Raw genomic sequence first — 13,675 nt, forward strand, 5'->3', positions numbered from 1 at the left:
AGGTCCGTCATAATCTCTTTCAGACATTTGGTGGCCACTCATGACATTTAGGAGTTACACTGACCCACGCATCAAGTATTGAAGTGTATTCTAAGCGGACGCAGCATAAGCATGAAAAAAAAAAAAACAGAAACTGGAAAAGTTTTTTTGGCAAGCCTTTGCATGTCTCTTCAGTCAAATATCTCCACCTCTAGGTGACTTTTTGTTATTTCAGTTTAGTTCTGCTTTAAAGAAAGAGGAAAACATCTACTGGTAGGTGAATGGATCAACGGGTAGTAAAACAGTCTGACAGGGAACTCAGAAAAACAAAAACTGCTGTAATAGTTCTACAGAAAGCCTGCATCATATACTATCTGCCATAGTTCCACTTTAGGAAAGAAGGCTGGTCTTAGGTCTGGTTATGACAGGAGATGTCTTTGATTGATCAGAGTTAGAAAATACTTACAAAGTGGTCACTTCTCTGGATGTCCAGGCTTAGAGAGGAGGCTGTCCTTAGAATACAGTCCAGAGAGGTGTTTTATTGATCGGGAATCGGAAAGGTTAAGTAGGGATAAATATCTGTAAAATGTTAATTGTAGTGGATGGTCTTATAGTAGTTTGTTTATATAGTTGGGAGAAGTGTTTTCTTTATAGGTTTAAGGAAGGTTGGGAAAGGTGATCTGTCTGATACCATAGTTAGGAGCGGTCTTTGGCTGTCTGGGCTTAGGAAGGGTTAAGAGGGAAGGCTGGTACAGTTAGGAGGGGTTAGCAGGTTCCCCCATCACGTTTGTTTTGACAGCCCACCCTCCTTCTCTCTCAGCCCCCGAGTGGATCTGAACTGCTGCTATCTGGGGGATTTGCTGCCACTGCTGCTGAATGCTTTTGGCCGCCATGAATCAGGCCAGGGACCCCCGTGAGCAAGACCAGCCCGGGGGAGCCGTCCGCCCTCAGCCAGGACAAAAGTAAGTAAAGAGGAATCGTATTATGAATTACTTGGTAAATACTTTACTATATTTTAACAATACAAAGTTTATGCTGGGGGGTAGGATCTGTTACTGTCATAATTCATATGTGACATTTACTTTTTGGGGCATTCTCTTGTCTTTTAATATCTACTTTGAGATGTCAGCTGGATGCCCAGTGACTGTCAGAGTCTAGGCGGTGCCGACCTTAGCGGGGAATTCCAATGGTATTTCTGTGAACTTTATTTAGAGACATCAAAGTTACAGGTTGGAAGATTTTACAAGGCAAACCCTCTCACATGTTCTTCAAGGACAAATGTATTGTTATGATTGAGGTGTGGGCATGTCGGGGGTATTTTGTGTGCTATGACGTCACATTAGGAGATTAACCCATGATAGTAGCTAACCAAATCTAAGCTGTGCACAAGTTTCACTTTGCAATGTCACTATCGTGGTCTGGGAGCAGCTGGGAGTGTGTACATACTGTACAGCCATGTGCTTCTAGATCTATCTATATTTATCCATTCTCTAGTATAAACGTCTTTGATCTATTATACTTACATGTACCTCTTAATTTTTTGTGAAATTTTGCTAGTAATGCCTAAAATTTGCAACAATAAAAATTAACTTATCTTGCTGCGTCTGTTTGATAAACAGAGCTGTTTAATAATTGTAAAAAATGTAAAACTATTCCATTCACCTCTGTGATATATTTATATATATATATATATATATATATATTTATTTGTATGTTCTCAGAATGAGGTTCAGGTTCCCAAAAAACTATCTCCAATTATAATAAACACATATTAACCCGCATCTTTTTATATGCAACTATGGTGTTTTTTCAAATGCAGCGAAGGAGCCTGCATAAGGTGTAGAGATCTATCTCATTTCCCCTTCATAGTATTTGTAATCAGGTTTATATTATGGGCCATGTGGCGTGGTATGGTTCATAATGCAGTATGGTACTCGCTATTGCTTACTATGTGTTATGTTGCTATTGGTAACTTGGTCTTACAGTTTAATATCTGCATGACTTTTCCATTCTTATAATACAGTAGAAAAGGTATAATAAACAGCATCTCTGATAGGCTTTTGTGAATATAATATATAGTATAGACATAAATATTTGGTTTAGGTTTACAAATACTATTGCAGGACCTCCAAAGTCATGTAATGCTTTATTTTTTTTTCCATTTGTTTATCAATAAAAATAATAATAATAAGAAGAATAAACAATGCAGATTAGTTTCAGGTTTTTTTTTGTTTTTTAGCATGCTATTCTGGCTCAGAGCTGTTTTTCTTTTCCTCTATTTTTTATTTTTTTTTAGATGAAACACTAAAGTAAGTATATACACTAAAACAAAAATATTAAAAGTATGCAAAAATGCTAAAGACATTAAAGTATTTATAAATATGCAAGACTTTTTTATACCAGTCTGTCCTTGTTTATCATTCTTTCTTTATTCTATCATTCAGTTTATCATTCTTCCTTTATTTTAATGTTCTTGTTTTATATAAGGATTTACCACATAATGCAAGCTATTTCTTTTGTCTAATCTATTGAAGTTGGAATGGTATGTTTCTATACTTATATACGTATCCATATTCATTATTAATTCATATGAATTTCTGTTTAATTGAACCCTATTAACTCTTAATATGTAATATTGCACAAATCGTAAGAGTTCCTCATTTCTGTTAGAATAGTGATCTCTTAATACCAGCTGCTACTTAACCACCACTGTGTGGTTTGTATTTTAGGTCAAGTACCATAAAGTGTGTGCAATTCATGCTAAAAAGCCTTTATGCTTTCCAATAAATTGCATTATACAGAAAAATAAATAACATATAGTAAAATACATCATAAACATATCAAATCAAACAGTTATACTAGATATATTTAAACATCCAAGTGTGAGCTTTTACTCTGTCACCTCCTTTCCTGGAGTAATAGTAAGAAAATCAGCTCTACTTCATTCTTGTTTTCCACCATATCAGGAGATGTTGTTGCTGATGGAATTGCAACAAAACTACTGGTGAACCAAAAGGAATAGTTACTGATCCATTAACATTGATTTTTTTATATTACATGTATATTATTCTTTTTATAATGTAAAGCTTTACCATTCAGTAGTTAAAAAAAGACTTGCAAGTTATAAAGATAGATGGCTTTCAGCAAATGTAAAATGCGTCCCACCTTACAGGTGACTGACTTTCCGATTATGGATGCTCTAATATTGTAAGCGCATAGCATTTTCAACATGTCCTCCTAAGGCTCTGAAATGCGATCGTGTTATTTTGAAACTGCGCAACATAGCTTAATGTCTGTTGCCATGCACGACCGGCTGTTCCCACCTCATCTTAGTCAATAATTTGTTTTTGAAATAATTTTCTTTATTTCAGAGATAAAGTTTACAGTTTTCACATTATTAAGCCTTTTTTATTTTTTGCTAAAATAGTTTACAAAAAAGCTTGCAGAGAGCACATTTTTTTCATCATAAAATCTATGTATTGATCCATATGGTACAGCTAAAATAAAATCTCAAATATTTTAATGGTTAGTTAATGAGAAATGGAAACCTCTGATGTGCAATAACTGCCTCCCTTTCTTTAAAAAAAAAAAAAAAAAAAAAAGTTCTCTGTGAAAAAAATGTTCGCATGTGCATTTAATACCCAATAAAAACATTCACAATTGAAATTTTTATGGCCTGATTAAAGGCTCGGAGCTTTGAAGAAAATCATACAGACACGACAAAATGACCACAACTGGCTTTTTTTACTGTTCCTGACATCCTATTCTCCATGAAAGTGCCAAGAAATATGACTAGGGCATAGGGGTTTAATTTTCCAAAGCATTAAGTGAAAGCTACGATTTAAAAATGGGAAAGTATTAGAGGTTACATTTTTGTGAACTTTTGATGATTTCCAACCAAAATATAGTTTTTACAGATAAAAAGATGCGGAATATGCGGGCGCAACTTTGTATTTTGTATAATTTTTTTTCTCTTTCTCAGTAAAATGTATTGGTTTAAAACCAGTCACCTGAGATTTTATTTATTTCATTGATCATATTGGGAATATATTGGACATATAAAGTACTTTACAGTACTTTACTAAAGTTATTAGGTAATAGTAGGTTAGTATACATGTGCCAGAATCTAAATATAGAATGGACCTGATGTCACATGTCTGATATTACTTTGAGCCACAGTTACAAATATGGGAGCCATTGCCCTTTTTATTTATCTATTTTTATAAAAATGTGAACCTATAGAAGCACTGTAGTGTACGTTTGTTAAATACCCTAAAATAAATCCTTTTTGCTTGTGACTATTTAAAATAATTATCTACAGACTGCGGATGGCCATGTGCAGCTGTCATTTATTTGACATTTACTTGTGGATGGCAGCAAAATGTTTTAATTTTTTTGTTTTTTCTTTACTTGTTTAGTATGTTCGGTCGCAGTGGCATGCTGATTCCAGTGTGACTGATTTACCAAAACAAATAAATTAATAAAAAAGCAGCATTTCAATGCTTTCTGTCTCAGCAATTTATATTTAAAATATTGTGCAGTTTTTACAATGCACAGCAAATGTGATTTTGCAAATAATTTTATTTGGGACTTGTGCTTAAAGAATATAAGAGAACGTAAAATACGCACAAAGAAATATATTATACTGTGATGTAACGTCAAGCTTTGACAAGACATCCAATGTTTAGCGTACACACCAGAATGTCCATCAAACGTACTTATTAAGCAGCTTGTCCACCTCTCGCTCTAGTTGTTTTCTTTCATGTGACAGTAACTCTAAAATGTTTGATTGGCTTTTAAACCTTTTATCCCATCTTAAACACAGCTGACCCTTTTCACTCAACACTGTCAGGTCCTTGCGGCCATCTTATACTTCAACTCTGAGCAAGGTTTTCAAGGATAATTAACAAAAAGAAAAAAGAAACCGGGGGTGAACTTAATGTAGAATTGTACACAATACTTTTTCTTTTTTATAATTTCCAGTGTTTAACGAAATTACTGTAATTGTAAACAGCCAAACACAAAATATAGATAGATATAAAGCAGCCTAAAGAATCCAATAATTTTTGAATTTTTCAATTTTATTTTATTATTTAAATATGTAACAATGCTTTCTATTTTTGGTCTATTCATTTTACCACTAACCTAATGCAAAATGTAGCAATAAAATTGGGACTATATTATATAAAGTATTCTATTTATTCTGGACACTGAGAGATGGTCTTCATAAATATAAAAATGTTAAAATGGGTAAAATGTTTATCTATTGTAAAAAATCTGTTTTTAAAAAGTCTATATTATTTTTGTTATTATTATTATGTGTACCCTGCTTTTGCCACCATGTAAATGCAATTCGCTAATGGCATTTTTTTTTTTTATTGAAGGAAAAAAATAAAATATTATGCAACAATCAGGATTAATCAGTAATTTTCTTATCTTTACTGGGAAAATTACCAAAAATGAAATTGGTTGTTATAAGAAACAATCCCACTAATATTGCGTCAAAGTGTTCCCAAATGACTAACATCTTCCTAAGCCAACTGACTTAACTTCCCAGTATTGTGCCTGACCTGTTGGCATAAAAAAACTTAACTCAGTTACCTTTGTTGGGGGGAATTCATGTTGCTTTGAATAGGAAACAAAATGACACACACATGTAGTACATTCCATAGGTTATTCCTAAGCCATCTGCTTTGTCCAGCCATCATCAAATTACTTGAAATGTTTCTTAAAGCTAAAACTGCGGTTGTTAAAGCCTGAAGCTGGTGAGGAAAAGTCATTAGGGGGGCATACTGGTCCTCATAGTTCATCAGCTTGCTGGTCTAGACTCATCTCAGAATCACCCACCTGTCCCAGTTCCTCTGGGCAATGACTTTCCCCTACTGCCACTTGATAAATGTGTCTCTTATAAGAAGCCAAGAAGGTAATAGAGCCATGTTTCCTAGACTCAACAAATCAGATTTGTTTTTGTGCGAAATAAAGACAGAAGTACAAGAACCTCTGCCTGACCCTAATATCAACATAAAATGGAAATTGAGTGGAGCTTAGAAATATCATTGGAAAGGGGTGGGCTACATTTGAAACTTGTAACTGTAACCAACCAGTCATTTAGCAAAATAAATGTTTAGGTTTAACTAACTGTTTATATATTTTATCAGTACCATGAGAAGAAATGGTCAGTCAGATCAAAATTCGTGTTTCAGGTATTAGTGCAGTCTGCTGACATGGGGTGCTCCTTGATTTCCCAGGGAATCCAGTAGTGATATTCCTCTTTATAATTCAATACTGTGTCCACTTTTGTTCTCTATATCATAAAAAGAAATCTACCTGGGAACGCGGGATACCTTCACATGGCTGTATTATTTGTTTAGAGGTCTCGTCACTGCAGACCCTAAAGGGTATAGGACTCTGTTAGCTGGTTTTCCTTTCTACAATATATTGGAAGCTGAAATAGGTGGACTTAACCTTGAACTTAATTTGCTTCAGATTCAATTGCCATGTATCCATGTATTTGTAAAGTTATGAATTTCAAGTGTAGCATAGACATATTAACATTGATCAAGTTAGGTTCCAATTCTACACAGGAAAACATGAAATAGCATAAAATATTTTTCAAAAATTAAACTCAAATTAAATTCAAAAATTTTTATTAATATTTTAATTATTATTATTATTAATAATAAACTGTATTTTTATAGCACCAACATAATATGCAGGGCTGTACATTAAATAAGGGTTGCAAATGACAGACAGTGACACAGGAGGAGGAGAGGACCTAGCCCAAAAGAACATAGAGCATGCTTTGGGATACATGTTATAGACAACCCTAATTAATGTATTTAATTGTAGTCATTAGATTTTCGTGTTGGCATTCTTATTTGTAACCAGGCACTATATTGTAATGATTCTGTAAACACAGATTAAAATATTCTGATACTAGTCAAAAAAAAGCCAGCGACCTTGCACAAATAAACAAAGGAGTAGGGTTAGTTGTCTTGGTAGTAGGCCGGCAACCTGACATTCCTTCATGTATATGGCACATGTCCCTAAATGATCCATAATTAGCCCTTATAATCCCTAGGAATACTTGGCAGGAAATGTATTCTGCTCAGAGTGAGAAGGGGATTAACCCATTAGCCCAGGTATCAGAGGGGCGACCCGTATTAGTGTGAGGAGTTTTTTGTCAATGCTTGGCGTTAGCTCGTTTCGACTCTACAAAGTGGGAACTGCATGTAAAAAAAATTGAATCCAATGCCATGATTTTACCTTATATTTAGATATAAGATTGGCTTATTTTTTGTGATGCCTGTGTCTATGGTAAATATCTAGCACTGTTGATTTGCACCCTCATTATTTATTTTGGTTGATAAGAACTTTTGTGACATGCTTGGTACTTTTATTTGCAGAAAAGACCAAAACATTTTTAGTGTGAAATCATTTTGTATGGAAGATAGTTGCTTCTTTAAACAAAATATAATAATTACTAATATTATTAATTAAATATGGACCAACAACATATAGACAGAGACTTGAATAGATTGTCTGAGTATTTGTGCCAAATAGCTGTTGAATAAAATGTTACGGTATCTATATAACGTTGTACAAATGCATTATAATTTAACAATTTTGATTGTTAAGGGCTGATTTAACAAAATAGTGATTATGTGCACAAGGTGCTAACCAAGTGTTACCAAATACATTTCAGTTTTGTTAAGTATAATGAATGAAAATGCTAACTATAAGCTAGAGCCTTGGGCCCTAATTTATTAAAGTTCTCTAAGGCTGGAAATAGTACACTTTGATCAGTGAAGCTGGGTGATCCAGAAAACCTGGAATGGATCTGGACCAGGATTAAAAACATTTGCTAGCAAATAGCAAATGATTTTAGGGAATCCATTCCAGGTTTTTTTTAGATCACCCAGCTTCACTGAAGAAAGTGTATTCTCTACAGCCTTGGAGAGCTTTAGTAAATCAGGCCCTTGGTGTCTACTAGTCCAATGATCAAATGCAGCTCTTTGGCTTTTAATGTGCAGCCTTCAGCACCCCTGCAACATTCTGTGTTTTGATTAGTGGTGGTCTGACCTTGGATTGCTCAATTCCGAGTTCCGGTATCGCGCATGCCTGGACTCAGGATCATTCAATGATAGGCTGCTGCATTGGCACGACTGTCACTTTCTTCTACATAGGGATAACTTTTCTGCTTCTGCTAATCAGAGACAGAGCTTGGAGATAATTTAGGGACACTTAGGATTAAAAAAAAATGCTGCTAATTATTGAGGGGGTAAAGAGGTTTTTGGAGAAAGTACTCTTGGGTAACATGCTTTTGGGAAAGCTGCTCGGGAACTACGTGACTGTTATGCAAGTACAATCACAGCATTTAGTTCCACTAATAAGAAGGCAATCTATTCCCATTGTTGCATAAAAATATGCCTGTTTTCTCATATTGTGACTGTTAACCAAGTGAAATCATGGCAGTTTTATTTCAGTTATACACAGGCATTCTATTTCAATTGTTGCATAAAATTTGCCTGTTTTCCTATATTGTGACTAGTAACTGGATGAAATCACAATTTCACAACTGATTTCACAATTTAGTTCCAGTTAAACATGGTAAACTTTATCCCAATGTGACATAAACATTTGCTAGTTTTTCTAGCATAATTAGAGTTGAATGGAAGAAACAAATGGATTAGGACTGCCCCTATGCTGGCCAATGTTCCTCAAATTGGCTAGAGAAAACAGTTTGAGTGATTTTTCACTAAAATTAATTATTTTTAAACCTGGTATACTAGTTTCAAATATCTTACTTATGATATTCTGTCAATTCCTTTTCTCATCTTATGATTTCCTGTTGTCCTTTAAAATGGATCCTGTGGATAATAATATCAAACTTGGCACAGGTAATTCAGAAAAAGGCCATAGAACACAAATGTGAAAGCATTACCTTGTAATCTATAGCAGTCGCATATAACATATCCCTAGTCTCCAACAGTCTAATAAAGCATCCCCCAGTCTTCAGCATATTTATATACTCTGACCACCTCCTATAGCAGCCTTTCCCAACCTTTTTAACATTGGGGAACCCTTGAAACAATTTTCAAGTCTTCAGGGAACTACTTTTATAATTACTATACTCACAGCTCACAGTACATTAGTTTGAAGAATGTTATCCTTACAGATAGCTAAAAAGTTAATTGGTGTCAGTGGACCTGAGAGGTCTAAAATGCTCAAGAAACCCCAAGAAACCTGGAGGAACCACAGAACCCTGGTTGGGAAATATTGTATATATAACATGTCTGCAGCCTCTGACCATCTCCTATAGCATGTCAACCTTCTGTAGCATTACATTCACTAAATATTATGTGCGACCGGTGATACCTGAAGCTGCACTTGAAGCCCCTAAATCTAGCAAGTTAACAACCACTGAGCTAGAGCATACTTGTGGTCAATCAATGTCCTCCTAATTTTTATGTGAACTATAGAACATTATTGTCACCCTAGGAAAGGACTTTTGGTCCTGGTAGGATCCCCAAGTGAAAAACCCGAGGAAACCATGAAAAAAAACAAAATTAAGGGGAAAAAACTTTAGGAAATACAACCAGGACTTGTGCAATGCAGTATAATAAATGTCATGGTTTAGATACATATGGAAGGTGGCCTTAAAGCAACATTAAATGTTATTAGTGCATGCCTTTCACTGAGAACTGAACTGTTTTTGGTTTAAATGGACTTTAAAGGTAAATTCCAGGCAGATAAACATTGAAAAACATAAGAAATGACCTGTCAGATGGTTTGAGCTTCTGTGCAGCCTGAAAAAATAATTAATATTATTATTATGAAACAGGATTTATATAGCGCAAACATATTATGCAGCGCTGTACATTAAACAGGGGCTGCAAATGACAGACAGATATAGACACTGATACAAGAGGGGGAGTGGATACTGATCAGAGGAGTTTACAATTTAGGAAACACTTCAACTGAATTTGACCCAAATTATTACAGTTATTGGGACAGAAAAAGTTTTAGTGAAGTTTTAAGCCATGTACCCCTTCTGCTGGAAAAATGTGGAATGCCATGTTTGCTATCCACATAGGCACATAGGTGATTTTTTTTTACAAGGGATTAAAGAAATGTATAGTTTAGAATAAAAAGATAATGTAAAATTAAGGCAATTAATAAAAACAAATCAGAAGTTCTCTTGTCTAGTGATAAATTGTACGTCAACATCTCTCCACCCTAATAAGCACTACAATGTTGAAAAACTAAACCTGTTAAGGCTAATGATTATTAAAATTAAGACAAACATGTTTTTGACAAGAACATTTGTTACCAGGGTGTCATTTATTTAACATTTCTGATTTTGTTAACCGTGATTATCATAAATTCAGAGCATTTGCTGTCTCTGATTTTTTTTAAATAATTTACTCCTTTTAAAAAAACAAAAAAAACAAAGTATGAATAAACATCTAGAAACTATATAACATAATATACAATATAATATATCAAGCCTAGCTTCCTTTAAATGTGCTGATTATACATATATGTATGTATTATATGTTATAATGCATGGTACTTTAAACTGTAAACTTTAAACTATATTTTTTCAGCTATAAAAAAGAACTACCGTACATGACCTGAATTACCAGTGAATTGTAACATGATAATGTAAATGGGGGGACGGAAATCTAAAATAAAAATGTACAAGTGCAACTATAGTTCTGGCAATTATATTTCTGTACTGATTTCTAAAAATATAGTAAAGAATTTAACTGCAGTAATGCGGTTTTCCTAAAGGCCTAGAATACGATTTGGTAATATGAACTTCCAAATAAAAAGGAAGGTTTAATGAGAAGATAAAGTAAAAATTATACACTTTATTATTTATTCAGTAATTGAAACCTTTAAAAAAGATTGGATACTTACATTATTAACTCTGTTTTATGGTTATGTTGGGCCGTGTTTGTAAATGGACTCGCAGTTGAACGCGGTTTCCCTAGTTTCAGGTTTTATGGAGCAGGGGCCGCAAAAGAGATTGTAAATGTCGGGAAAAGAACTGTAGACTTTTATTACTGGTTTGAGTAACTTTTCAAATTTTTGATTGTGTCGCTGTTGTCTTTTCACCATCAGATAAGTTAATTATGGGTTTGAAAAGTATTTGTTGTAGTTGCAGTAATAATTAGTATATTTAGTAGTATTATTATGATGGCTAATATTAATATAATATGTGGTATTGGTAAGTGTGGTGTTTGGAATAGGTACTTTCATTAGCATTTTATTTACAAAATAATTAAATGGATTTTAAATTGTCACAGTTGCATTTCAGCAAGAAATATATACCATAAGTATCATTGTAATTGTGCTTAACTCTTAGTCAAAATGTAGGATTTGTATTTTAGGTTAGGGGCTTTTATAATGTTTTCAAATGTTTCTTAGGTTGTAGTATAAATAAAAAGGTATTTTCACCTTTATCTGAATAAATTCAGCTTTCTGTTTATAGCTAACTTTCTATATATTCTTGTCATATTTGAAATATGAAATGTAATATGTATATTTTATATGTTGTGTGGGGCTGACAGCTGTTGGGTTGGAGGGAAACATTTAGCTACAAAACTATCAAATAGAGGTAAAGTGATCCATTTTCAGGGGATCTCACACAAGAACGGAAGCCCCCTTTAATTCCAGGTCACAGTCCAGATTTGTTATTTTTTTATAGCTGTTTTATGAGAAATCCAATGCATCTGTTTCCATTTAACACACAAAAACAGCAGATGGGTGCAAACCACTGGAAAAAAATGATCTTTGTTACTGTACAGAACATTCCACACTATTGGTCACTCTGACTAGGTGTCCAAACTGTTTTCTTGTAAGAGTTCATGTGTGTTAATTGAGGACCCCAATTGCAAAGTCCTCATACCCTCAAATGTCCCCTCAGACAGGTTACTTAATACTAGCAAGCAGTGCGCTTTATTTTTGCTTCACAGTCAAGTGGTGCTAACAGTATCTAAGAGTTTCTGTCAGTATGTTCCCCGAGCACCCATTAAATCTGCCTCCCCCAAACCCCCATGAAGAAGTGTGATGACAGCTTTTCTGGCACTGAAGGTTTGAAACATGAGTACTGGGTGCGTATCATTGCACTATATTAAAAGTTTCCATATATAGGTTGATTTTAAGCTTTAAGCATGTAAAACTCAATCTGATGATCATTGTCAAGTATATGGGACAATCAAACAAATTCTGCTTAGGTAACAACCAGACAGGGTGGAACATTTGGTCATTTAGTTGTTACAGCCACACATATAGGCTGACCATTTTTGTTGTGCGATCATTCAAGAAGCTTGTAGTTTGGTATTCTTTGAAAGATCATTTTCATCTCATTCACTTTGCATAGTGAATTATCTCTTGCCAAATAATAATTTACGTTTATAAGTCAACAGCCTAAACATTTTTTTTTAGTAAATTAACACTAACACTTTGTTCCTGTCTCTCAGTTCTGCACTTTCACTGCTCAATTGGCATCCAGTGTAGACTATAAGCAGCTGTGTGAATGTTTATTGTGCAAACTGTTGTTCCACTGTTATCACCATCAGGAGACTTGCTCTGAGCAATTATATGCAGCTGCCACTTACAGAGTACAATGACAATACCTATCATACACCATGGTTTAGTAAACTAAATATCGTCCAGTTACATCTGCTTTAATGAATGCCTATACCTTTCAGATATGTCTGTAGAAGATCGAGTTGATATTCTGTTGACCACATTCTTCATTTTTATACAATTTCATTTTCAGTACCCTGCAAATTTAACTTTTCTCTGTAAAACCTCTGTGAATGTCTTGACATGTAAGTGTGAATAGGCATTTCTGTGCATATATCTGCATTGAATATTCTAAGGCTGCCTCTAAATTATTGCCTCGTTTTATTAGATTTGGAATGAGATTTGGTGATTTCTCTATAGTGCTGTGTGTTGAATTGGAATCTTTACTGCATGCATCTCCCTTCTTCTGCCTTATCTATTATGTGTGTCTGTAATTCTTTCATTTTGTCTGCTGCTCCTTGAATTTTCCCCATCAGTCATCAGATTACCAGTCATTCAGGTACAGCTCCGACATGAGGAAGCAAAGCCCTGCCTCTGTCAATATGGCCACCTTCTGACAGAGACACGGCGCAAAACAAGGTAATGCATTTTAATAACCAGATGCAGGGAGCCAACCCTTCACAGGCAATACAGATAAATTGATGTTTGAGTTCTGGCTTTTTTTTTAAGAAACCTATTGAAAAAATAAAGTTCTTCAGATGTTCTGCAGTGTGTCCCTTATCCACCACATAGGTAATTGATAGTATATGACTAATGATGAGCCAGTAACAGTGATCATTCTGTTTGCCAGTTAATGAAGAGGTCATATGCTGATAAAGGTGTGTATATCTGGATGATGGGAACATGTATTATTGTAGAAGACTGAAAAAAATGTCACTGGCACCCAGGCCACATAGTTTTATATCAACTTATTATTGTGTAGAGGTGTTGTGTTCACTTTTGTGCATGCACTGCATTTTGTTTTTTGTGCAATGATTGAGTCTTTCTATGTACAAGGTTGTATGAAAAGCTATTTACATTATGTATGTTGTAAGAGGGTCGCATTTATACATATTGGTTTCCATGGTTCCTGATCAAGATACTAGTTACCTATTAA

General features: G+C 34.4%; 1 protein-coding gene across 2 annotated transcripts in view; it reads left to right on the forward strand.

Annotated features, from left to right (window-relative positions):
• The first annotated feature begins 470 nt into the window (after positions 1–470).
• Positions 471–13,675, forward strand: part of RBM20 (RNA binding motif protein 20) — a 113,940-nt gene continuing 100,735 nt past the window's right edge. Inside the window, exon 1 of one of the 2 annotated variants that reach the window (XM_072423876.1) lies at positions 471–941. In XM_072423876.1, the coding sequence (XP_072279977.1) occupies positions 856–941 (86 nt within the window). In that variant the 5' untranslated portion in view covers positions 471–855. The remainder of the gene's footprint in view (positions 942–13,675) is intronic. The other variant, XM_072423875.1, reaches the window with a different exon arrangement.

The sequence above is a fragment of the Pyxicephalus adspersus genome, chromosome 10 (assembly GCF_032062135.1).
Source record: "Pyxicephalus adspersus chromosome 10, UCB_Pads_2.0, whole genome shotgun sequence".
Taxonomy (NCBI): domain Eukaryota; kingdom Metazoa; phylum Chordata; class Amphibia; order Anura; family Pyxicephalidae; genus Pyxicephalus; species Pyxicephalus adspersus.